This window comes from Saccopteryx bilineata, chromosome 2, assembly GCF_036850765.1.
Source record: "Saccopteryx bilineata isolate mSacBil1 chromosome 2, mSacBil1_pri_phased_curated, whole genome shotgun sequence".
In the NCBI taxonomy this organism is placed as follows: domain Eukaryota; kingdom Metazoa; phylum Chordata; class Mammalia; order Chiroptera; family Emballonuridae; genus Saccopteryx; species Saccopteryx bilineata.
Window position 1 is genome coordinate 130,752,756 of NC_089491.1, and position 26,908 is coordinate 130,779,663.

Here is a 26,908-nt window from a genome sequence, read left to right on the forward strand (position 1 = left end):
CTAGTTTAAAAACAAACAGTCCTTCTGTTTATTAAATTTCTCAATTACTCTGAATTCACTGGTTTCTAAAACTGGCCATAAGCAAAGGTCTGAAACCCAGGGAACTACCTGGAACCCTGAAACCCAGCTCACAAAGGTACTTCCAAGTATCTCAGAATCTTTCAACTTAACAAATTATACTAAATCTTGAAATTAGGCGTGGAAAAGAGCCTGATATACAGGTTAAGATGACTAGGACAAATTATCAATAAAACTTTTTATTAAAATTGTGCTCAGAAGATGGATAAAGGTTTGTTATTTCTCCCATGAGAAATCAATACAATCTCAAATATAGTCGATGTTATCAAAAATTGAGACTACAAATTTGCAAGATTTTATGCAACTGCTAAAGAATAAATAAATCCGATTAAAAAAAATGCCTAGGACAAGTCTATATTGTACCAGAAAGCCTTAAAAGTTTTTGTTTCTTAGTGTGCGCATGTGAGACAGGGACAGGGAGAGAGATGAGAAGCATCAACTCATATTTGTGGCACTTTTAACTGTTTATTGATTGCTTCTCATATGTGCCTGGACTGGGGGGCTGCAGCTGAGCCAATGACCCCTTGCTCAAGCCAGTGACCTTGGGCTCAAGCCAACAACCAGAGTCATGTCTATGATCCCACGCTTGAGCTGGCAACCCACACTCAAGCTGGTGACCTCAGGGTTTTGAACCTGGGTTCTCAACGTCCCAGGCCGATGCTCTATCCACTGTGCCACCACCTGGTCAGGGCAACCTTAGTTTTATCTGTAGGTAAATGATGGTTATTCTCAAAGATGTCTCAAACTGACATATTACCACCAATCCTTTATTATACCAAATAAGCTGAATAACAGTTTTACTTACAAAGTGAATATAATTACTTTTATCTGTAAAATATATTTTAAGAGGTTCTGAAAGAGTAAGAAAACTAAGAATTAAAGGTTTAAGAATATCAAAATTTGGCCCTGTCCAGTGGTTCAGTATAGAGCATCAGCCCAGCGTATGGACATCTTGGGTTCGATTCCTGGTCCAGGCACACAGAAGTGACCATCTGCTTCTCCCTCTTCTTTCCCTCTTCCCCTCCCGCAGTGGCCCCAAGCGCTGAGAATAGCTTGGTTGGTCAGCACTTGGCCCTCAGCTGCTAAAAATAGCTTAGTACTCGAGCACTGGCCCCGTACAGGGCTGCCAGGTGAATCCTGGTCAGTGTGAATGCAGGAGTCTGCCTATCTTCCCTCTTCTCACCTAAAAAACAAAACAAAACAAAAAAAAAACCCAACATATATATATATAATATATATATATATATTATATATATATATGTATATCTAAAATTTAAATATTAAATCTTTCACACAAACTTTTCTTAGAGGAGAGGTACTAAGCAAGCTATATAAATGTCCTACTTATGGGGGGATAGAAGAGGGCATAGGGGAAATAAATGGTAATAGAACACGACTTGGGGTGGTGAAAATACAATACAATACAATACAATACACAGATGATGTATTATAGAATCATACACCTGAACCCTGTATAATTTAGTAAACCAATGTTACACCCCAATAAATTCAATAAAATAAATAAAAGTATTTAGAGGGGCTGTTTTTATTATACATTGCCCATGAATTATAGGGAAATTAAAACAAAATGAAAGTGGGGTTTTCTTCTTAAAAGAGTTATCAGAGACAAAAATGCTATGTCAGAGATGAGAGTAATACTGGCTGTCCCTTCAAATTTATCCACTATAAATCCACACCATTTTGAAATGGGAGCTTACAACAGCATTCTGGCAGTTTCTTGGTCAGTCGATTTCACTTTCAGTCTCAATGTGACTTCCTCTGTAAATCTTTGCTTGTAAGACTTTCATTCAGCTAGTCTTCAGTTGGTTATTCAGGATGACTGTTCTATTTTTAGTTTTAATTCCAATTTGGTCCTGGGAGGTGAGTGTAACATCTACCTAGTCTGCTGCCATCTTGGATCCCCAAAGTATTTTTTAAAAGATCAAATATTTCTCATTTAAAAGGAAAGTGGAGCTCTGCCAGTAGTTTAGTTGGTTAGAGCATCCTTCCAATACACCTAGGTTGCAGGTTCAATCCCCAGTCAGGACACATACAATAATCAACCAACAAATGCATCAATTAGTAGAAAAAATCAGTGTTTCTCTCTGGGTGACCTCTTTCCTGTCTCTCTAAAATTAATTTTAAAAAATAATAAAAAATTTAGTAAGTAGAAATTATTTAAAATAAAAGGCAAGGATAAAGAATGAGCTATAAATTCAATCCAAATTACCTTAAAAACTCAATATAAAATATAAGCAAACCTGACCAGGCGGTGGCGCAGTGGATAGAGCATCGAACTGGGACGCTGAGGACCCAGGTTCGAGACCCTGAGGTCACCAGCTTGAGCGCGGGCTCATCTGGTTTAAGCAAAAGCTCACCAGCTTGGACCCAAGGTCGCTGGTTCAAGCAAGGGGTTACTCAGTCTGCTGAAGGCCCACAGCCAAGGCATATATGAGAAAGCAATCAATGAACAACTAAGGTGTCGCAATGCGCAACGAAAAACTAATGATTGATGCTTCTCATCTCTCCATTCCTGTTTGTCTCTCCCTGTCTATCCTTCTCTCTGACTGTCTCTGTAAAAAAAATAATATATATATATATAAACAAAAGTCTTATTTTCCTTAAAGAAAATATTCACTACAGGTCAGGGCATATAGGAGAAGCAACCATTTGCTTCTCCCTCCTCCCTTTCCCCCTTCTTCTCTCCCTCTTTCACTCCCACAGCCAGTGGCTCGTTTGGTTTGAGTGAGGCCCTGAGTGTGGAGGATAGCTCCACTGGGGCACATCAACCTCAGGTGCTTAAAAACAGGTTAGTACTCAAGCATCACCCCAGGCAGGGTGCATGTGGGAGTCTGCTTCACTATCTTCCCTCCTCTAACCTAAAAAATAAAATAAAATAAAATTTTTCATGTCAACTAGGAGAAATAAGTTAGCACAATCATTTGGATTGGTTGTCTACATACAGGGCAGGGTTTATTTCTTTTTTTTAACTTCTTTGCACATGTAAAGCATGCCATAAGATGTCCTGTTCTGCCATGGACGATGCAACCATTTTTAGGTCGGCCTTGGCAAATCACACATGGTTCAACAGCATTACTGGGAAAATTAGATTCCACACTTTCTTCTTTGTCTTGTGCTTCTTCCCTCTCAAACTCTTTGATATCTTCTTGGCTGCTATAAATGATGCTACTAGAAGTTGACGGCTGAGAATAGTCCTCACTTTCTTGGGATTGGGAGGCTTGTGTGCTCTTTTCATCATTTTCCTCAACACATGATTCTTGGGAATCATTCACTGTATTTTTTTTACAATCAGGGACATCAAAGCCCTCTTCTTCTTGTGTTGAGTTTTCTAGTTTGGTTTTCTCAGGCAAGTTCCCCTTTCCTTTCCCTTTGTCTTCAGGAAGCCAATTCTCACGAAGGGCCCAACATCTGTTGCAATGTGATGGAAGGGGAGGATTCATTTCATTGCATGAAGTACACTTCCAATAATCCTTCAATGAAATAAGACAGAGTTTCTGTGACCCTTTAATAACTAGCTGTATTAACACTAACAACTTTAATATGTCTAAGGTAAAATATACAAGCTCAATTTTCAGCATTTCATATTTTATATTAAACTTTTAACATATAAACAGTCTTTCCTCAAGTATGAGATGCTAAGTACTGTTTTTCTAGCTGAACTCTTAACCATGCACCTATAGTTTATCTGTTGGAAGACATAGATACAGTACATAAATGGTTCAGTGAGTTAAAGCAAGTGCCATGTATGGGGTCAATCTTCTACTCTGTATCCATTCCACTCCCTTAAAGGCTCAACCCAGGATACTGTGCCAAGTCCACCCAATCAATCTAGATGAAATTACTGCTCAATATGCCACCGACTCCCTTAGAAGTGCTCGAAAACCAGAGCTCAGCTGAGTATTCCCTAACTTTACCCACAAAAGAAATGCTAACACACTCTTCAATAGTCACTGCCAGCTAAAATCTGTCATCCCTGTCACTATCCAAACCGTATGCCCCTTGTCTATCCTTTCGTGTGTTCTCAACTCTAATGGCTTACTGCTTTTCCTTACCCCAGTTTACTTCGCAAACCTTTCCACCATGCAATTTGGGGAAGAAACTCCTCTCATATTCCAGCCTCTTTACTGAACATATTATCTCCCTGCCTTAACAGAAGCATGGTTCTTGCCTGAGGACACTGTATATGTAAAATTTGCCATAAGAGGTCCTGCCTATCTTGCCATGAATAATGTAACCATTTCCAAACTGCCTAACAAAGACCCAGAACAATAGCAAGAAGCATGGAAAACACTCATTCTCCCGCATTGGTTCTTTCAAGTTGTCAAAGTAGGTTTCTTGTAACTGATAAAACCAAAGACAAAGAAAGGTCTTATAATTTGGGGTCCTTCAAAAAATCCAAAACTTTGCAAGACCTATGTCTGAAACTTTTCACTCAACTTGACATCAAATGAGTCTAATTACTTGAATTATTTTCTAACATAACAAAAAAATTTTCAGAAAATTTACAATTTCACTTTATATCTGAGTGTTTTCAACTCAGGAAAGAAAAATGAGATTACCTATTCAAATATAAAAGGCAACATTAACAAAAATTAAAGCAAATATTCAGCCTGACCAGGCAGTGACACAGTGGATAGAGCATCGGACTGGGATGCGGAGGACCCAGGTTCAAAACCCCGAGGTCGCCAGCTTGAGTGTTGGCTCATCTGATTTGAGCAAGGCTTGAGTAATGGGTCACTCGGTCTGCTGTAGCCCCTCATCCCCCCCCCCCCCATCAAGGCACATATGAGAAAGCAATCAATGAGAAACTAAGGTATCGCAATGAAGAACTGATGCTTCTCATCTCTCTCCCTTCCAGTCTGTCTGTCCCTATCTGTTTCTCTATCACAAAAATAAAAAAAAGCAAATATTCAGTTAAAAAAACTTCTAACACCTCAGGAACCTAGTGATATGTGCAGTGTTTCTAAGTCCTGATTTCTTTAATGGCATATCCCACCACATTCTAATACAAATAATACAAAAATGTTTATATTCAAACAAGATTGGTAAAATGTTGGTAAGTATTAGAGCAGTGGTTCTCAACCTGTGGGTCGCAACCCCGGCGGGGGTCGCGACCCACAGGTTGAGAACCGCTGTATTAGAGGCTGGTAATAAGGATACTGGAGATGTTTTGTATGCTGTACATACTTGAGATTTTTATTAATAATAATATACTTTACGAGTTCAAATCCCAGCTCAAAAAAAAAAAGGCAGCAACATACCTCAACACAATAAAAAAAACAAAAATGCTTTAAATCTTTAAAATTTTAAAGTAAAAATTACCTCATGTCAAGAAGTAGATTAAACATAGTCTAATCTTGATTTCAATGTTATTTTTTGATATCTTAAAAACAGATATATACTTACAGCTAAGGAAATCTCAGGATCATCTTCAAATGAATCTGTATCACTCTCCTCTGCCTGATACACAGTAACTCGATATACCTAATAAAATAATTTATTTTTTTCAATCAGGAAAGCTTCTTAGTGGTTGAGTTCTAAACAAATATATATTACTTTATAAAAGAAATTTGGAGACAAAAGTCAAATGGAATTACTGAGTGTAAAGGGGGAGAAATGAAGATCAGGCAAATCCTGGGTCACTATGGTAAAAGTCAGACAGAATGTTTAAATAAAACAAAAAATTCAGTACAAGCATCTTATTTTACAAATATGAAGGTATTAAATAACAATGAAACAGCTAGAAATGTAGGCAACTACATAACTTTATATAACTGCATGAATGCTTCACTTTTATAAAAAGTAAGAATATTAATTAAGGGGAACCAAATTAAATTTTTAAATGAGCAGACTATTATAGCAATGCTCATTAAGGCCTACTTACTTCTTGGCATATTTATAAAATATAAATTAGACAAGGAACTACAAAGAAAGCCTCAAGTCCACAAAACAATATTCTAGTTTGATCAAATCAAGCTCAAGTATTTCAAGTGAAATCTAAATACATTATTTTAATCTCAAGTCAACAGATATGAAATATAAACTTTTATAATTAGAGAAAAAACTACCTCATCGTCTTCATCTGAGAGTTCTTGTCCTTCTTCACTAAGGTTATAATCTTCTGAATTGAGAGATTCGACTTCAAATTCTACGCTGAATCGATCTGAAACTGAATCTTGATCCAACCATTCACCTGATTGTTCACTTACACCAGCATCAAGATCCTAAAATGGGGGGGGGGAGGGAAGGAAGTGACATTATTTGTTGGCCTCTGTTTAACAGCTTCCTAAATCATCCTGGTGCTTCTAATTCTTCCTCAGTTCTATCCTTCACAGTGACACTAGATTAAGATTCTGGATTATTACTACATTACATTTAGAAAAATGACTAAATCTCCTTGATATTAAGGTACCATACAGTATGACAATATTAACACTCTCAGCTTATTTCCAACAAGACACTCCCTCCTCACCAAATAAATACTTTCAGCCAGATCTAGATTGTTTCCTAAACCAAACGTGGCACTTCACCTTCCACTTTCCCTTTATAACTGCAGTGAGTTTTTAAGTCCTGTTCACCTTTTTGCCAAAGCCTCTGTCAAATCAGAACTACAAGAACTCTCTGAATCTTCTGTCTTTACTACTTACATATTATTTCTATTTTCCCAAATAAGTATGCAAGACATAATTATGTACATATCTTATCTAAATTATATACACAGAGTTGAGGCCATGTTTTAAGCATCTTTTTATCTTCAGACTGGTAGAATGCTAGAAGCTACTATAAACAATAATTATGAGATTTACGTTTTATAATGAACTTTGATTATTTCTTTGGGAGAAGCTTTCAGAAGAAATATTTTTTTTTTTTAATTTTTTTAATTCATTATAGAGAGGAGAGAGAAGGGGAGAGAGAGAGACAGAGAGGGAGAGAGGAGAGAGAGAAGGGGGGAGGAGCTGGAAGCATCAACTCCCATATGTGCCTTGACCAGGCAAGCCCAGGGTTTCGAACCAGTGACCTCAGCATTTCCAGGTCGATGCTCTATCTACTGCGCCACCACAGGTCAGGCTCAGAAGAAATATTTTGAAAGCTATTAAAAAACTTTTTCAGAAGAAAATTCTGTCTGCTCATGTGGTTCCTCAATTCTGGTCTCAAATAAATAACATAAGAATCTCCTTCCTGCTCTAGTCCCAAGGTTGAGCAGGGTAGAAATGGGTAAGTTTATGAAACCCAGGAAGGTGCTACTGGTCCTGTCCAGACACTACTCCAGACACAAAGCTGTCATTGTAAAGAACACTGATGACAGCACCTCAGACCACACTTACAGCCATGCTCTGGTGGTTGGAGTTGACCGCTATCCCCACAAAGTGAGAGCTGCTATAATCATGAAGAAAATTGCCAAGAGGTCAAGGATCAAGTCTTTTGTGAAAGTTTGTAGCTACAATCACCTCATGCCCACAAGGTACTCTGTGGGTGTCCCCCTGGACAAAACTGTCATCAATAAAAACGTCTTCAGAGACCCTGCTCTGAAATGCAAGGCCCAAGGGGAAGCCAAGGTCAAACCTGAAAAAAGGGCTAAGACTGGCAAGAACAGTTCTTCCAAAAGGTGCAGTTTTAGACCTTTTTAGTTTCAGTCATTACAAATCCAAAAATTAATTTTAAAAAAAGTAAAAGAGAACCTAGTAAGACTTTCATCCTTATTGAACTGTCAGTGGCTAAGGGTAGGAACACATTGCAAAGCAGAAGGCCAGAATTAGACAAAGTACATTTTAAGTCTAGGAATCAGGATACATACATACTTATTCTGTATTTGCCACTAAATAACTATTAAACCTTGGATACCTTAACCTATAAAGGCCAGTTACTCCGCCTGACCAAGCAGTGGTGCAATGGATAGAGCGTCGAACTGGGATGCCGAGGACCAGGTTTGAGACCCCGAGGTCACCAGCTTGAGGGTGAGCTCATCTGGCTTAAGCAAAATAGCTCACCAGCTTGGACCCAAGATTGCTGGCTCGAGCAAGGGGTTACTCGGTCTGCTGAAGTCCCATGGTCAATCAAGGCACATATGAGAAAGCAATCAATGAACAACTAAGGTGTTGCAACGAAAAACTGATGATTGATGCTTCTCATCTCTCTCCGTTCCTGTCTATCTGTCCCTATCTGTCCCTCTCTCTGACTCTCTCTCTGTCCCAGTAAAAAAAAAAAAAAAGGCCAGTTACTCTATCTTTGAAAGGAGTTTAAATTAAATGATCTCTAATAAATAAATTTCCATCACTTAATAAAAACAAAGTGGCCCTGTCCTGTTGGTTCAGTGGTAGAGCGTCAGCCTGGCGTGCAGGAGTCCCAGGTTCAATTCCCGGCCAGGGCACACAGGAAAAGCGCCCATCTGCTTCTCCACCCCTCCCCCTCTCCTTCCTCTCTGTCTCTTTCTTCCTCTTCTGCAGCCAAGGCTCCATTGGAGCAAAGGTGGCCCGGGCGCTGGGGATGGCTCTGTGGCCTCTGCCTCAGGCACTAGAATGGCTCTGGATGCAACAGAGTGACGCCCCAGATAGCAGAGCATCGCCCCCTGGTGGGCATGCCGGGTGGATCCTGGTCGGGCGCATACGGGAGTCTGACTGCCACCCTATTTCCAACTTCAGAAAAATACAAAATAAATAAAAACAAAGTACATTTACTATTTTATAACCACTAAAGTCAAAAGACTGTTTTTGGCCCTGACTGAATGGATAGAATGTCAGCACAGTGTATGGTTGTCCAGGGTTTGATCTCAGTCAGGGCACACAGGAAAAGCAACCATCTGCTTCTCTCCCCCTTTTCTCCCTCTTCCCCTCCCACAGCCAGTAGCTCAACTGATTCAACCATTACCCCAGGCGCTGAGGATAGCTCAACTGGTTTAAGCATATCAGCCCCAGGCACTAAAAATAGCTTAACTGATTCCAGCATTGGCCCCAGACCAGGGTTGCTGGGTAGATACTGGTCAGGGTGCATGCAGAATTCTATCTTACCTCCTAACAAAAAAAAATACTGTTGTTTTCATAATAAGGTTAAGAAAGCAGTAGTAAAAGCAGTTATTTATCAAGTTGCAATTCTAATTCCTAACAAGGGCTCTAACAATCAGGTAAAAATCAAAAGTCAAGATAAACTATACATCTTAAATAAAGGAACCTAGCAAACTGGGTATTTCAATGAACTAGTCTTTAGTACACTAAATTTAGAATAAGAGGGGTAAAATCATAAAAAAAAACTATCAGAAAGCATCCTCTATGGCAGGGACCAACAAACTGGCCACCACCCATCTGCTTTTATAAAGCTTTATTGATCACAGCAATGCCCATTTGTTTATCTATCATCTATGGCTGCTTTTCCCGTATGGCAATAAAGTTTAGTTGCAACACAGACCACATGGTCTGCAAAATAATTAGTACCTGGCTCTTCATAGAAAAAGTTGGCCCATCCTGGTTCTAGTATACTATGAAGAAACAGTATTAAAAGCTTTTTAAAGTTCTGCCTGACCAGGTGGTGGCACAGTGGATAAAGCATTGACCCAGGAAACTGAGGACCCACGTTCAAAATCCCAAGGTCACCAGTTTGAGCATGGGATTAGACATAACCCCATGGTCGCTGGCTTAAGCCCAAAGGTCACTGGCTTGAAGCCCAAGAACACTGGCTTGAGCAAGGGGTCACTGATTCGGCTGGAGCTCCCCAATCAAGGCACATATGAGAAAGCAATCAATGAACAACTAAGGTGCTGCAACTACGAGCTGATGCTTCTCAACTCTTTCCCTTCCTGTCTCTCACTAAAAAAAGTAAAATGTTTTTTAAAATTCTAATTAATGATCAAATAGAATAACCCAGAAACTTATAAATATTTATATTTAAAAGCAGCAGACAGGCTTGATCTAGAAAGATCTTACATTTTTAAAGTCAGAAATCCCTGGTTTTATCTAATTTCCAATTGTGCTCGTAATTAGTTATGGGATCTTACATAAGTGACAGAAACCCTCAAGTCTTAGTTTTACCATCTATAAATGAAGTTTGAAGCTGCTAAAATGCCTGCTGTAAAGCCTAGAATATACAGCCTTAGTCCCACAAATTTATTAAACTGAAAAGAAGAGATGGGAGGAAATGCACTTTCCTTTACAGACACCACCAAATGATAACTGTTACATTTTGGGGGGGGAGGGAGGCAGAGACAGAGTCAGAGAGATGGACAGATAGGGACAGACAGGAAGGGAAAGAGATGAGAAACATCAATTTTTCATTGCGGCTCCTTAGTTGTTCACTGATTTTCTCATATGTGCCTTGACCAGGGGCTACAGCAGACCAAGTGGCCCCTGCTCTTGCTCAAGACAGCGACCTTGGGCTCAAGCTGGTGAGCCTTGATCAAACCAGATGAGCCCGCACTCAAGCTGGTGACCTCAGGGTCTCAAATCTGGGTCCTCCACATCCCAGTCGGACGCTCTATCCACTGCGCCACCGCCTGGTCAGGCTGTAACATTCTTATATGAAGTAAGAAAAATAATAAAAAAATTTGCCCCACTAAAAGCTCTCACAACAAGGGACTTAGTCTGAAAACCAAGATATCTAATAGAGAGGGATTTCTGAAAAAGTATAGGATAGGAATAATTAAAAAGAGGATTTCCCTCTATATTGCTTTGGTAACAAGGCAGTGATTCCAGGTGGAAAGCAAGAACAAGGACTTTCAGTATTATTTAGCTAGAATTCTGAAACAACTTTTAAAAGAACTAAGCTTTATGGAGCATTAAAACAATAAAATTATCCAAACATGAAGTCTGTGTACATGTCAAGTTTTCTTTTATTGAATTCAATTTTCAGATAACACAAGTTTGCTTTCAAGAATCTGTACAGCCTGACTAGGCAGTGGCGCAGTGGACAGAGCATCAGAATGGGATGTGGAGGACCCTGGTTTGAGACCCCGAGGTCACCAGCTTGAGCGCAGGCTCATCTGGTTTGAGCAAGGCTCACCAGCTTGGACCCAAGGTCGCTGGCTTGAGCAAGGGCTTACTCGGTCCGCTGAAGGCCCACAGTCAAGGCACATATGAGAAAGCAATCAATAAACAACTAAGATGTCGCAACAAAAAAACTGATGATTGATGCTTCTCATCTCTCTCGTTCCTGTCTGTCCCTATCTACCGCTCTCTCTGACTGTCTCTGTATAAAAAAAAAAACCCTGTACAGGGTGGGGCAAAAGTAGGTTTACAGTTGTCTGTATGGAATACAAAAATGAATAAATAATACAATAAACTATTTCACGTACTCACAACAGCTAACCTATTTTTGTCCCATGCTACATTTTTTCATAGTATAAATATTTACTAAATATTTTACTATTTGTTAGATTGTTGATGGTCTATTTCCCTATGAGGGCAGGGATTGTATCTACCTAGATTACCACTGTACCTCCAATGCCAAACAAAACCTGGCGTTAGAAAAGACATTTAAGTATCTACTGAATAAATGTGCTCTCCCTATGCCATCTAATGCCCTACATAAGTAATAGTTGTATTAAAAGCAACTGTTGAGTTTCCATCTGTATCCATAAAATCACTGCTTTGAAGAGAAAACCAAAGGTAATGCAAAGCAAAAAGAATACATGAAAAGAACAGTACTATCGCAATTAAATTTAGTCCCTTACGTCTTCTAGAGAACTAAGTGAACACTCAGACTCAAAATAATGACAGAGGCATTGCCATATCACAAATAAATGTATTCTAATGTTAACTTTTTTTGTTTTTTGTGGCAAAGACAGAGTCAGAGAGAGGGACAGATAGGGACAGACAGGAGAGAGATGAGAAACATCAATTCTTCATTGCGGTTCCTTAGTTGTCCACTGATTGCTTTCTCATATGTGCCTTGACCGAGGGGGGGGCTACAGCAGACTGAGTGACCCCTTGCTCGAGCCAGCGACCTTGGGTTCAAGCTGGTGAGCTTTGCTCAGACCAGATGAGCCCGAGCTCAAGCTGGCAACCTCAGGGTCTCGAACCTGGGTCCTCCGCGTCCCAGTCCTACGCTCTATCCACTGTGCCACCACCTGGTCAAGCCTAATGTTAGCGTTTTTAAAGACCAATGTTTAATGACAAGAAAGAAAATATTCCATTTGTCAAGTACTCATTAACAAAAAGTTCTTTACAAAACTTCTTTTGCCTGACTTATGGTGGCACAGTGAATCAAGTGTCAACCTAAAATGCTACATGCAGCCTGGCCTGTAGTGGTGCAGTTGATAAAGGATTGATGTGGATGCTGAGGTCGCTGGTTCGAAACCCCAGGCTTGCCCAGTAAAGGTACATATGACAGCAACTACTTACAAGTTGATGCTTCCCACTCCTCACAACCTTTCTCTCTCTCCCCTCTCTCTAAAGAAGTTAATAGATAAAATCTTTAAAAAAAAATAAAAATAAAAAAAAATAAAATGCTACATGTGGTCACTGGTTCGAAATCCTGGGACCCGATTAAGGCACATACAGGAAGCAACTACTTTGAGTTGATGCTTCCCACTTCTATCCCGCCCCCCCCTTTTTTTTCACTCTCTCCCCGTACTCTAAAAAAATCAGTAATTAAAATCTTTAAAAGTAAAAAAAAAATTTTTTTAATGAATTTTTTTTTTTTTTTTAGAAAGGGGGGGCAGGAAACATCAACTCCCATATGCGCCTTGACCGGGCAAGGCCAGTTTTGAACCGGCAACCTCAGTGTTCCAGGTCGATGCTTTATCCACTGCGCCACCACAGGCCAGGTGAGATTTCTTAATTTCATTGTTTAGAATTTTTATTAATCAAAAAATATTGTTAACTCACCCATGCAAAAAATTCACTCATATTTCACAGAATTAGTAAAGAGACCTTCCTGATGTCTAGGCCTAAAATGGCAAATGTGAAGTTCTGGCAACTTATTTACTGACAATGACAGTTAAAAAAAAATAATAATCATTCTAAATATTCAAGACAAATATACCTTAGAATTTTAAAATAGCCCTGGCTGGATAGCTTGGTTGGTTAGAGCGTTGTCCCAAAGCAGCAGAGGCTGCCGGGTCAATCCCAGTCAGGGCACACATAGGAGCAGCTCGATGATCCTGTCTATCACTCTCCCCCTTCCTCTCTCACTAAAATCAGTAAATTAAAAAAAAAAATCTTAAAATATCTAACTGAATCAAACTTTCATTCCTGTTCCCTTATTAAAAAAATAAACTTCTAAATTCCTATGTATTTGAATTTTTTTCTTAAAAGATTTATTTATTGATTTTACAGAGGCAGTGGAAGGAACAAGAAATAGTTGCTTCACTCAAGCTGTTCACTGATTGCTTGTTCTATGTGCCTTGAACAGACAAGCCCAGGGTTTCAAACTAGTGACCTCAGCGTTCCTGGTTAGCACAGTGCTCTATCCACCACACCACCACAGGCCAGGCCAAAGTATATGAATTTACTACTGGTGCAGTGGCCCACAAGATTCTCCAATATGTAGGGTGACATTAATAACTATTAATATTGGTACTAATTTTATCAACAAACCCAAATGCAACTCCACTATCCTACACCATTCTTCCCCAGAAATAAATTTTAAAAAATTTTAAAATAGAAAAAGAAATTTACCACTGCTAATATAGCAGCAATCATGTATCATACATATGCATTCTATCTGAATGATTATTAGAACTACCAAAATTAGGTTTTAAAAAGTGCCCTGGCTGGGTAGCTTAGAGTGTCACCAGATACACCAAGATTGTGGGTTCAATCCCCAGTCAGAGAACATACAAGAATCAACCAATAAATGCATAAGTGGGACAACAAAACCACTGATTCTCTCTCTAAAATGAATCAATAAATTAAAAATAAAGTCTTGTTAAAGTCAGTCATGTTTTGCCTAACCAGGTGGTGGTACAGCGGATAGTGTGTTGAAATGGAACACTAAGGACACAGGTTCGAAACCACGAGGTCACCAGTTTGAACATGGACTCATCACCTTGAGCACAAGCTCACCAGCTTGAGTGCAGGACCATTCACACGATCCCATGGTCACTGGCTAGAGCCCAAAGGTCACTGGTTTGAAGCTCAAGGTTGTTGGCTTGAGCAAGGGGTTACTGGCTGGGCTGGAGTCCCCTGTTCAAGGCACATTTGAGAAGCAATCAATTAACAACTAAGATGCAGCAACTATGAGTTGATGCTTCCCATCTCTCTCCCTTCCTGTCTCTGTCTCTAAGAAAAAAAATAAAAGTCATCTTTTATTGAAATGAGAAGATTACCGCATTTGAAGGAGTCCCTGTTGATTCACTGCTACTGCTTCTTTCACGTCGTATCTCCCTTATTACACAAACAGCAAGGCTTTCATCAAAGGCAACGGAAATACTATCAGATTTGTGACGCTTTCTTTGACATTCACCAGGTAATTCATCTGAGTTTTCTCCTGGATAAGTAAGGAAAAACAAGTTAATTAAATTGTTAAACAGATTTATTTAGAAATTGAGTTGACATGAGTACCTACTTGTACTAAAATTTAGTTCCAATAAAATTAAACTGCTATTTCAAAAGTCAACATGGTTTACTGGATCTGTCCAAAGTAAAGCAGAATACCATTTTTAAACCTTTTTAAAGCTTCTTTCAAAACATTATCTCCAAAACACAATTTAATCTATCCACAGCCTGTATTAAGCAAACAATCTAGAATTTTTATCATAAGTCAAATTTTGAGATACAAGTTTTTCTGAAAAAATAAAGTTTAATATATTTGGAAGGTATATTTGGAATTTACTTTGGCATTAATTTACAAATATAAATTGAGGGTTTTTTCCAAATAAGTAACGTTTTGTTCCAGTCTCATGTATTTACTAAGAAACCCTCTGCCCTTACTGCCTTCATGTACAAGATTTCAGTCTGGTTTATCTATTCTATTTCACTAATCTCCTTTCACATGACTTAGAGTTTTAGTTATAACTTTTGATTATGCAACAGCCTCCTCCTCCGCTCCTTTCTCTGCAAAAATACTCAGCTATTTTATCTCATCTTTTTTTCTAAGATGTTTACCATTTTGAAACTCACTGATATTTTATAATTTATTAGAAACAAATATAACTGCTAAGATGACTAAGAATAATGAGTAAAACAGTTTATATCCTTGTCCTTTATCATCTTGAATAGAGAACTATCTAACTATAAAATCCAGGGGTACAGTAAACCATGCCTGCTATAGTCAACCAGATGTTGATAACCAAATGTTGTTAAGAGAGCAATTCTTAAACCACCAGATGTTGATAACCAAATGTTGTTAAGAGAGCAATTCTTTCACTTCCTTTTTCTTTTTTTAATTTATTCATTTTTAGAGAGAGAGGAGAGAGAGAAGGGGGAAGGAGCAGGAAGCAACAACTCCCATACGTGCCTTGACCAGGCAAGCCCAGGGTTTAGAACCAGCGACCTCAGCGTTCCAGGTCGATGCTTTATCCACTGCGCCACAGCCATAAGAAATGATGATAATCAGATCATTTACAACAAAATGGTGGGATCTTGATAACATTATACGGAGTGAAATAAGTAAATCAGAAAAAAACAGAACTACATGATTCCATACATCATTGGTGGGACATAAAAACGAGACTAAGAGACATGGACAAGAATGTGGTGGTTGGGGGGGGGGGGCGTGGGAGGGAAGGAGGCGAGGGGGAGGGGGAGGGGCACGAAGAAAACTAGATGGAGAGTGACGGAGGACAATCTGACTTTGGGTGATGGGTATGCAACATAATTGAATGACAAGATAACCTGGACATGTTTTCTTTGTACCCTGATTTATTGATGTCAACCCATTAACATTAATAAAAATTTATTTATAAAAAAACGAGAGAGCAATTCTTAAACCAAATAAATCACATAAAAATGAAAATGAAACTCAAATTCATTCATCTAAACCAAAAAAGCAATTTCATTAAGCTTAAATGTACTAATTTCATTAGAAAATGAACACTAAAAAGCTGTTTGAAAATGACAATTAAATGTTCATATATACCTATCTCACTAATTGTTCTTCTAGATGAGGTAGACGGTCTAGAAACCAAATTCGAAGATGAAGGTTTCTCTTCCTGCAGCTCTTGCACAGGGTCCTAAGCATTCAAAAGAAAAAGACCCACAAACTTAACTTTAAAATCAGAAAGCTAATTTCCAATTTTAATAATCTTTGCAATTTTTAAGAATCATACTGAGTTACTTTCAAGATTACCTTTTGATCACTCCCACCTTCAAGGTGACACCTGTTTTCACTCACAGATGTGCCTAAATCTGATGGTTCTGATAGAAAATAAAAACACAAAAGTACAAACTAAGAAATGGCTACTCAATAGATAGTTCAGGACAAACTGCTTACACAATTTAACCTTTCAACAAACATTAGACATATGTCTCCCATGTGCCATCCTTGTGCTAGATAATGGAGGTTTAAGTAAAATTATTCAATTTTAGTAGAGAAGATACATAAAAATAAAGTATAAACACAATAAAAGTATAAAGATAAGCCAGTGGTGAAGAAGAGCAGTAATTATCTGGTAGGGACAGGGAAGGATCTGAGGGACAAGGTATCAGGAAAGGTTTCATAGAAGATGCAGAAGTAGGACTAGGAAAGGCCATTACAAACTGAGGGAACACCAAGTAAAATCCTAACTTTGGAAGAATAAATATTCAACACATTTACTAAACACCATATTAATAAAACACTATACTGTGTGAGATACATAATACAGACCTAAATAGGACATAGAAAAGAGAAATATATATAAACAATTATAACAAAGCTGTATAATAATAAAATTTAAATACAAAATAATGAGAACACAAAAAGTGGTCAGTTCATCCTGGGAAATAAATAGGCTTCTGAGAACAGTTCTTAACTGACTTTCTAGAATGGGTTTTAAGTAATCTGTGGTGTACTGAAGCCAGCCCCTGGCATCATTTGCACACAGACTGTATATATCTCTCCCCAATTCGGTGTGTTTGTAGCCTGAAATGGCCATGGTGGGAGTTTTTATACCATGGAAATAAGCAACCACTACAAATCAGGCCTTTTCCCCTGAAAGTGGGTTAGTAAACATTTACCAGCATACCACTATATACATGTATCTTTCTGGAATGAAAACCCAGTGCATTTGCTAGATTAAGGTGGTAAGTGACCCAAAAATAACCAGTTAAGAACAAGTCTGCCTGACCAGGTTGTGGTGCAGTGGACGAAGCACCAGCCTGGGACATTGAAGACCCAGGTTCAAAGCCCTGAGGTTACGAGCTTGAGCACAGGCAGGCTTATCTGGCTTGAGCTCAGGCTCATCAGCTTGAGCGCAGGGTCAGTGGCTTGAGCGTGGGATCATAGACATGATTCCATGGTCACTGGCTTGAGCAAGGGGTCACTAGTTCAGCTGGTGCCACCTCCCCCCCACCCCGGTCAAGGAATATATGAGAAAGCAATCAATAAACTAAAGTCCACAATTATGAGCTGCTGCTTCTCAACTCTCTCCCTTCCTGTCTCTCTCTCTTAAGAAAAAAGTCTAGCCCTGGCCGGTTGGCTCAGCGGTAGAGCATCAGCCTAGCGTGCGGAGGACCCGGGTTCGATTCCCGGCCAGGGCACACAGAAGAAGCGCCCATTTGCTTCTCCACCCCTCCGCCGCGCCTTCCTCTGTCTCTCTCTTCCCCTCCCGCAGCCAAGGCTCCATTGGAGCAAAGATGGCCCGGGCGCTGGGGATGGCTCTGTGGCCTCTGCCTCAGGCGCTAGAGTGGCTCTGGTCGCAATATGGTGACGCCCAGGATGGGTAGAGCATCGCCCCCTAGTGGGTAGAGCGTTGCCCCATGGTGGGCGTGCCAGGTGGATCCCGGTCGGCGCATGCGGGAGTCTGTCTGACTGTCTCTCCCTGTTTCCAGCTTCAGAAAAATGAAAAAGAAAAAAGTCTAGTGCTGGCCGGTTGGCTCAGTGGTAGAGCATCGGCCCAGTGTGTGAAAGTCTAGGGTTCAATTCCCGGTCATGGCACACAGGAGGATCGCCCATCTGCTTTTCCACCCTTCCCCTCTCTTTTCTGTCTCTCTCTTCCCCTCCTGCAGCCAAGGCTCCATTGGAGCAAAGTTGGCCCAGGAGCTGAGGCCTCCATGGCCTCCGCCTCAGGTGCCAGAATGGCTCCAACTGCAGCAGAGCAATGCCCCAGAGGAGCCAAGCATCGCCCCCTGGTGAGCATGCCGGGTGGATCCCGGTTGGGCACATGCAGGAGTCTGTCTGCCTGCCTCCCCCACCTGCTTCTCACTTTGGGGGAAAAAAAAAGTTTACAGATAAAAAAGTAAACTGCTACTTTACAAATTAGTAAACAAAGTTTTGTCTATTATAAAAGTAAAAAAACAAAAACTAAAAAAAACCCATCCTTTCAAATGATCCAACCTAGGAGTGTATTACTTTCCAAATCCTTTCAATACATTTGAAGTTTGATCACATCTCTACTAAGCAAAAGCTTTTGAAATGATCTACTTTTCAAAACAAATTCTAACCCTAATATTCTCAGGCTTAAACTGATGTAATAATAAGACACTTAACCTTTCTTATAGTAAGTCTGAATCAGAATCTTAGCATTTTTGTTCTAGTTTACCTGTATTTACCTCTGTTATATTTATCCTATTCTTTTATTATAATTAAAGCAATTTAAAAGAATCTTTTTATTGACTGATTTAAAAGGGAGAGAAAGAGAAAAAAACATTGATTTGTTGTTCCAGTTATTTATGCATTCACTGGTTGATTCTTGTATGTACTCTGACCAAGGACTGAACCTGCAATCTTGGTGTATCCAGATAATACTCGAACCAACTGTGTTATCCAGCGAGGGCTAATTAAAGCAAATTTTAAAGAGAATCACAATTATAAAATGACTGGACATACACAAAATGTCTTAAAAATATTTTTATGGTAAATGTGTATGGTATTCAAAAATTAACTTACCCTGCTGATTGACTACTACCAAGTTTCTGTAGATCATTGTATATATTTTCCTTATAAGGAGAAAAAAACAGGAAATGTACATTTTAAATTAAAAATGTATTAAACTGGATTTAACCAGATTTTTAAATGATTACATGAAACTAGTGCACACAAACCAAACTTTAAGTCATTGCATTCAAATTATATCAAACTCTGAGTTCTTAAAAAGCATAATTAGTTGCAGAATAATTACACACAGCTACATTTTACAATCACTATAGTCTCTATAGCTAAAAGATTTTACGTCTCCATTTCCTGAAATGTGCCGTTTGGACTTTACCAAACAACCCCAGAGAACAGTAATGAATGCAGAAAGTGGGTTAACATGTTCTTATTTTCAAAGAGAAAGTTTCCAGCTCTGTGCTTAGAAGACTACCCAAAAAGGTACTGTTATAGAAAACCCACTATAGAATCTTAATTATAATTCTGACTTTCAACCATCTTGAACCCAGTCATCTAATAGGTTTTCTTTCTTGATTTTAAAACTTATTAAAGGTAAAACACTATTTATTCATTCATTGCATAAATACAGACTGAGAACCTACTACACACCAATCAGTGATCTAAAAACTTGGGGGAAAAATAAAATAGAACCAAATATTTGCTCTCGTGAAACTTACATCCTAATAGGAAGACAAAGCACTTATTCCAGGAGTCATTGATGTCATATGTATTTTTTAACTAATGATTTTAGAGAATGTCTGTTACAAGATATCATTTCTAATTCTCAAGGAATTAGAACTACTTCTTTTTACTCTTGAGACTGATACAGCTCCTTAAACTCACAAAAATCAGTATTAACCTTCATATGCTTCTTTCAAGTCAGCAATTTCCCAAGTATGTAACATCTCAACATACCAGAAGTTAAGTCAAAGATAACTTTATTATTAGAAATTACATCTCTAAACATTATCAGAAGATTGACAACTCAAACGGTGGAAAGTCATCATAGTTATTTCTTAAATGTGTAATTAAAGCTTATAGCCCAAGGCCAAGTATAAAACAATAACAAATATATATTAAACAGAAGATGTTTATTAATGTAAAGATGCTTATGTTATATGGAGCAGTACAAAATTAAATACATTATGTTCACAAATATGTTAAAACACCTATCTATACATAATATAAAAATGACAAGTAAAAGTACCTTTCAATGATAAACTATGGTCATTTTTTCCTATTCTTTACTTTCTGTCTGAATGTTTAATAATAAATTCATATGATGTTTATATTAGTAAAGTTGTTCTAAATTTATAAACATCCCATTTAATTAGCCTTTATGGACCTGGCCAGTTCAGTTAAGTGTTAGAGCACCAGCCCAGCATGTAGATGTCCCAGGTTCAATTTCTAGTCACAGCACACAGGACAGGTGACTATCTGCTTCTCCACCCATCCCTCTTCTCCCTCCCTCTCTCTCTTTTTCTCTCCCTTCTCCCTCCTTCTCTCTTTCTACCCCGCTCCCACAGACATAGCCCAACTGGTGTGAACGCAACACCAGAGAGCTGAGGATGGCTCCGTGGAGCATCCACCTCAGGCACTAAAAATAGGTTGCAAGCATGGCCCCAGATGAGCAAAGCATCGGCCCCAGACAGCGGTTGCCAAATGGGTCCAAGTCAGGGCACATGTTGGAGTCTATCTCCCTTCCTCGCACTTAGAAAAGGAAAAAAAAAGATTAGCCTCATTTTCGCTTTATTACTATTGCCACCAGTAGCATTTAGTTAACTCTTTCAGGTGAAAAGTATTCAATCTGATTTATTAAGATACACATGCTAAGGCTCCCTGCAAACTGTGCTAAACCAATGGGACAAAGAATTCCAAATGCAAGGTATGAATGACTGAAAAAAAGTCTTCAGTTCACAGAATAATTCTAGAAATGTTATATGGATTAAATTCAGCTGAATTAGTATTTTTGGAAGTAATTGCAATAGTATTTTTTAATGTGCAATAACTGTAGCTAAAGTATGTGAATACTTTCTATAATATATGCCAAACACTATGCTTTTACACAAAGTCTTTTCATAACCTCCACAGCAGGTATTTATATTTCTACTCCACAAATGGGGGAAACTAAAGCTTAGAGAGGGTTAAATCAATTTACCTAGTCACACAGTTAGTAAACGACTAAGCTAGGTCTGAAACTCAGGTTTTCAAGATTCAAGAATTAAAGTTCTGAAACAATATGCTATATTACTAAGAAATTAAATTTTAGAATCTTTCATATATAATGATTTTCTCTGATAAAAGGGAGGGTGGAGGTGAAAAGAAATGTTTACCCAGCTGGCCTTTACAATGGACTAAGCTGAAGAATTTACCTGTGTTCTTTAACAGAGAAACTTGGCACTCCAAACAAATCCCCTAGAAGATCATTTGAACAATATACAATATGTTGTTGCTTCTCATCATATAATCGTTTATTCATAATGTACTGGCCAAGATAAAATATAACCTGCAATAGAAATACAATTTCTGAGCATTAAATACATTCAATATCATTTATCTGAAGGGGTGGGGGGTAAACAACCACCAAAACACATTCAAACCATCCAGAAAACAACCCTTTAAAAAGCTGCTTTTAAATCTTTTTAATTTGATAGAAACTGTTTCTGATTTAGATAAAACCTTAACAATCTGTATTTTTTTTTCCCAAACCTTTACCTCTGCCCAGATATTTAGATACATTAGGCATGGAAAAAACGGCAAAATGCTAGTAAGACATCAGTTATTAACTCTTAGTTCAGCTTACCTCTTTCATAGTATAAGTGTCTTTCTGTGCACCAACAGATTTTAACAACTTCAAAAGCAATGGCTTTGGTCTAACCTACAAAAAACAAAGTTGCTATTATATTTCCAAAATTACTACAGAACTATAAGCCCACTGCAAACATGTCCATAATTTCAATAAAGATAGCAGACACTACATTCAACAATCTCACAACGTTATACTTCTCAAAAAGTAAGTCATAATGTTTTCATAAGTCTAAATGTAATAGACTATATAACAATACTACAGTCTAGGGAGTTTGAAAAAAAATAATGCTGGGACATAATTATTATGCAAATAGTCAGACTTCTCAATTATTACCAGCTGCCAGCAAAAAAGCAATTATTCCTTTTCATTCAAGTATTTATGCCATCTGCTTATTACCTTAAAAATTCAGCCATAGCCCTGGCTGGTTGGTTCAGTGGTAGAGTGTCGGACTGGCGTGTAGAAGTCCCAGGTTCGATTCCCGGCCAGGGCACACAGGAGAAGCGCCCATCTGCTTCTCCACCCCTCCCCCTCTCCTTCCTCTCTGTCTCTCTCTTCCCCTCCTGCAGCCGAGGCTCCATTGGAGCAAAGATGGCCTGGGCGCTGGGGATGGCTCCTTGGCCTCTGCCCCAGACGCTAGAGTGGCTCTGGTCGCGGCAGAGTGACGCCCCCTGGTGGGCGTGCCGGGTGGATCCCGGTCAGGCGCATGCAGGAGTCTGTCTGTCTCTCCCGGTTTCTAACTTCAGAAAATTACAAAAAAAAAAAAAATTCAGCCATAAATGGAATACTCCAATGAGCTTACTGCAAATTACAAAATTCAAGAAAAAGAAATAAATCTTTAGTGTGGGACATTTTACCAATCTTTTCCTTCTACAGATTAAGTCCCTGAAGAATGGAGAATTTAAATAACCAAACCATGGTGACAAGATAATCAAGAGCAGATCTGAGCCTGACTAAGCAGTGGCGCAGTGGATAGAGCAGGGGTTGGGAACCTATGGCTCGCGAGCCAGATGTGGCTCTTTTGATGGCTGCATCTGGCTTGCGGACAAATCTTTAATAAAAAAAATAATAACATTAAAAATATAAAACATTCTAGGCCCTGGCCAGTTGGCTCAGCAGTAGAACGTCGGCCTGGCGTGCGGGGGACCCGAGTTTGATTCCCGGCCAGGGCACATAGGAGAGGCGCCCATTTGCTTCTCCACTCCCCCCCCTTCCTTCCTCTCTGTCTCTCTCTTCCCCTCCCGCAGCCAAGGCTCCATTGGAGCAAAGATGGCCTGGGCGCTAGAGTGGCTCTGGTGGCGGCAGAGCATCGCCCCCTGGTGGGCAGAGCGTCGCCCCTGGTGGGCGTGCCGGGTGGATCCCGGTCAGGCGCATGCAGGAGTCTGTCTGTCTCTCCCCGTTTCCAGCTTCAGAAAAATACCAAAAAAATATATATATATATATATATATATATATATATATATATATATATATATATATATAAAAAACATTCTCATGTATTACAATCCATTCATTTCCTACCGCTCATGTTCATGGTTGCGGGTGGCTGGAGCCAATCACAGCTGTCTTCTGGGACAACACCAAATTTTTATTGGATAATGTGTAAGGTACATGGGTCGTTGTATGGCTCTCACGGAATTACATTTTAAAATTTGCGGCGTTCATGGCTTAGCCAAAATGGTTCCCGACCCCTGGGACAGAGTGTTGGACTAGGACGCAGAGGACCTAGGTTCAAAACCCTGAGGTCGCTGGCTTGATTGAGCACAGGCTCATCTGCCTTGAGCACGGGCTCACCAGCTTGAGCGTGGGATCACAGAATGACCCCGTGGTCACTGGCTTGAGCCCAAGATCACTTGCTCTGCTGTAGCCCGCTGGTCAAGGCACAAGAGAAAGCAATCAATGAACAACTGAGGTGCCGCAGGGAAGAACTGATGCTTCTCATCTCTCTCCTTCCTGTCTCTATCTGTCCTTCTGTCTGTCACAGATCTGAGACTGCAACTAATGTCCCTCAACTACAAGCCTCCCTTTTCTTTCTACTATTTTATGCTGCCTTAGTCCATCTCCATTTCAGTTATCTACCTGACATTTACTGAGCTTCTACCATGCACCAGGGATAGGTATTGATAAAGAAAAGAAAAATATATGACCAACATTCCAGGGGCCAGCAAACTAGACTGAATGGAACCAAAGTTTTGCTACCCTGAAACTGCTTTTGGGATACCAATTTTAAGATGTTTATTAAGAAAACAAGACTCAGAATTTTTTACCCTACCCCCACCTTTCCTGCCCAAGAGATTCAGAGAGAAAAATCTGCTTCAGTAAGGATATACAGGAATAAAAAGTCTCCTTATTCTAATTTGAATAAGTGCGGTATATAGAGGGCTTTAGGGCAGGGCCTATAAGTTAGATAGGCCACGTCCAATTGTTTCTGAGTTGCCTAGCAAGAATTTTCCTGTGTTTCACTCTTCCTCCAACTACCCGTAAATTGCCCATTCTCACTTCCGAAATCTAATACCCCATACTCTCTCGTCTTTGTCCAAAAATGTCTTATACATCCAGAGTTGCCTCACTGTCTTCAGAATTTTCATGCCTATGTGAATTCCCCATGCCTGTGTATTAAAACTTTGATTTTTTTTCCTATTTATTTGTCAATTTATTAGCCCAGCCAGAACTTAGAAAATGGAAAGTATTAATATTTTTTAGCCCCACACTGTCACAATCTTTCAGTAAGCTACCAAGTTATCAGCAGTAATCAAATACTTAAATAATTTAAGATCCAAGAGTTTGCCTATAAAATCTTTCTTACAGAAATACTCAGGTAACACTTGTGTATTCAGGTACAAAGTAGCACTTTTTTTTTTTTTTTTTTTTGTATTTTTCTGAAGCTGGAAACAGGGAGAGACAGTCAGACAGACTCCCACATGCACCCGACCGGGATCCACCCGGCACGCCCACCAGGGGGCGATGCTCTGCCCATCCTGGGCGTCGCCATGTTGCGACCAGAGCCACTCTAGCGCCTGGGGCAGAGGCCACAGAGCCATCCCCAGCGCCCGGGCCATCTTTGCTCCAATGGAGCCTTGGCTGCGGGAGGGGAAGAGAGAGACAGAGAGGAAGGAGGGGGGGGTGGAGAAGCAGATGGGCGCTTCTCTTATGTGCCCTGGCCGGGACAAAGTAGCACTTTTTAATGCTCAAAAACTGAAGGCAATTAAAATTGAGTGACGGCAAAATAAAAGAGTAAAGGCGTGAATTTTATAAATGGTATATACTGTTATGAAATATTATGCAGCTGTTAAAAACAATTCTATAATTTTATTTGACATAGACATACCTCTAGTTTAATCTCATTTTAGTAGGACAATAACGTTAAAACTCACATATGGACATACACATATATGTGAGTGTACATAAATTTTAAAAAATCCAAAAGGCTAGAATTTTCAGTTTTTACTTTCTACATTTCTGTAAAGCCTTAACTCTACAAACATGAACTACTTTGTGACTTTTAAGAACCATTTCAAAAGTTAAAAACTGTACTAAACTTCAGCATCCACACTTAACGTAATGGAACTCACTTTAAGTCCAGTGTGTTAAAAACTTAAGAAAATACTCTCTCTTACAGTTAACTTTGACTTCATACAGTTACACCCAAGTAGAATTTAAGCAAGGTACATACAACTTCAGAGCCATGCTATGATGAGGGGCAGCGAGCCTATTTTAGCTGACCACCTCTTAACCAATTTTTTTTCAAAAAGTTACATTTAGACACAAAATACCAACCAGGGTCTCCTGTTCCGAAGCAGGAATCTGTGAGGTGCTTACAGTATCCTCAGCAGAAACGGACATGCTGGTATTGCACACCTGCCTACGAGTAAGGAAAAGTAAATAAATAAAACACGATAAAAAGTTAAAACAATACCTTTAAGTAAGAACGCGTTTACTAAAACTAGAGCCGTTGGCCAGAGTGGTCCTTACCTGGGTCACCAGAGAACGCGCGCCGCCGCCTGGACCGCAGTGCGCGCAGCTGGCAGGCGGCACGGTTTAAATAGCCCCGCTGCAGACAAGTCAGGGCTTAGCTCCTTCCACCGCAGCCTCGGAACGTGTCCGAACTTGACCAGCCCACGAGGAAAGCTGAGTCAACCGGCCCGCAGGACCAGCCCAGTCTCGCCCAGACTCGGAGCCGCGTCAGACCGGCTAGAGAACAGGCACCTGTCATTCTTCCAAACCCGGCCGGAGGGCGTCCGGGGGCTCCCCGCGCCCCGCCCACGTGACCTTTGCCCGGGACCCCCCACCTCGCCGAGCCCCCCGCCCGCCGGGAGCGCGGGCCCAGAACCCGAGCGCGCCTCCTTCCAACGACACCTCCACAGACCCCTGTGCTCTGCACCCCCACCCCACCACCACCACCACCAAATGCACAAAGGCTCCGGGGAGGGAGAAGTCTGGAAACGACGGCGAGCTGGGAGACCCAAGTCACGCGCAACCCCAGAACTGCGCGCGCGCCTCCCGCCGATCCTCGCTCCTCACCCCGCTGGGCTTCCCGCGCCTGGAGTACAGGACGGGGGCTTCCCCGGGGCCGCCCAGTGCCTTCCTCCGGCGCGTGGCAGCCCTCCGCCCAGGCCTCCAGCAACTATTCCACTCGCGGGCCTGGACCACTGGGGCCCTGGAACTTACTATGTCCGGAGGAGGCTCCTGACGGAGGAAGCGGCAGGACCGCGGCCAGAAGGCTTAGAGCTGCCCCTTGAGGTCGGGTTGTTGCTCCATTTTCCTTCTAGACACGCAAGCCCGCACATGCCCTAGCAGAAGCCGGGCAGAACAAGGGGCACGCAGTCGCGACCCCTACCGCCCGAGGGGGAGCACGCCGGAAGTAGCAGCACATCCGGGCCTTTCTGGGTGCGCGCGCGCGCGCGCCCGCGCAGCCGGGACCGCCGCCTCCGCCAATTGGGTCAGGGGCCTGGGCGGTGGCCTCCGTCAAGGGGTGGGGCCTGGGTCTCGGCGCGCCGCCGCCCGCGGCCTCAGCAGGGTAGGGAACGGGGCTGGTGTGCGACCCACCCCCCGGGCGGGACCTCTCCC

At 40.6% G+C, this 26,908-nt stretch overlaps 1 protein-coding gene and 1 pseudogene across 2 annotated transcripts; one reads left to right on the forward strand and one right to left on the reverse strand.

Annotated features, from left to right (window-relative positions):
• Positions 1 to 829: 829 nt before the first annotated feature.
• On the reverse strand, positions 830 to 26,908 carry MDM2 (MDM2 proto-oncogene). 2 transcript variants are annotated; one of them, XM_066257816.1, is made up of 12 exons: positions 26,510 to 26,908; positions 25,814 to 26,032; positions 25,619 to 25,703; positions 21,839 to 21,913; positions 21,408 to 21,541; positions 19,054 to 19,103; positions 16,315 to 16,382; positions 16,105 to 16,198; positions 14,354 to 14,514; positions 6,168 to 6,323; positions 5,506 to 5,583; positions 830 to 3,569 (listed from the first exon to the last, which is right to left on the reverse strand). In XM_066257816.1, the coding sequence occupies exons 3-12, from the start codon at positions 25,682 to 25,684 to the stop codon at positions 2,994 to 2,996; spliced, it is 1,458 nt and encodes a 485-aa protein (XP_066113913.1). In that variant the 5' UTR covers positions 25,685 to 25,703; positions 25,814 to 26,032; positions 26,510 to 26,908; the 3' UTR covers positions 830 to 2,993. The 2 variants fall into 2 exon arrangements, with proteins under 2 accessions (XP_066113913.1, XP_066113912.1); XM_066257815.1 differs by lacking the exon at positions 25,814 to 26,032 and having other exon boundaries at positions 26,510 to 26,907.
• LOC136322954 (large ribosomal subunit protein eL27-like) lies at positions 7,311 to 7,717 on the forward strand (annotated as a pseudogene).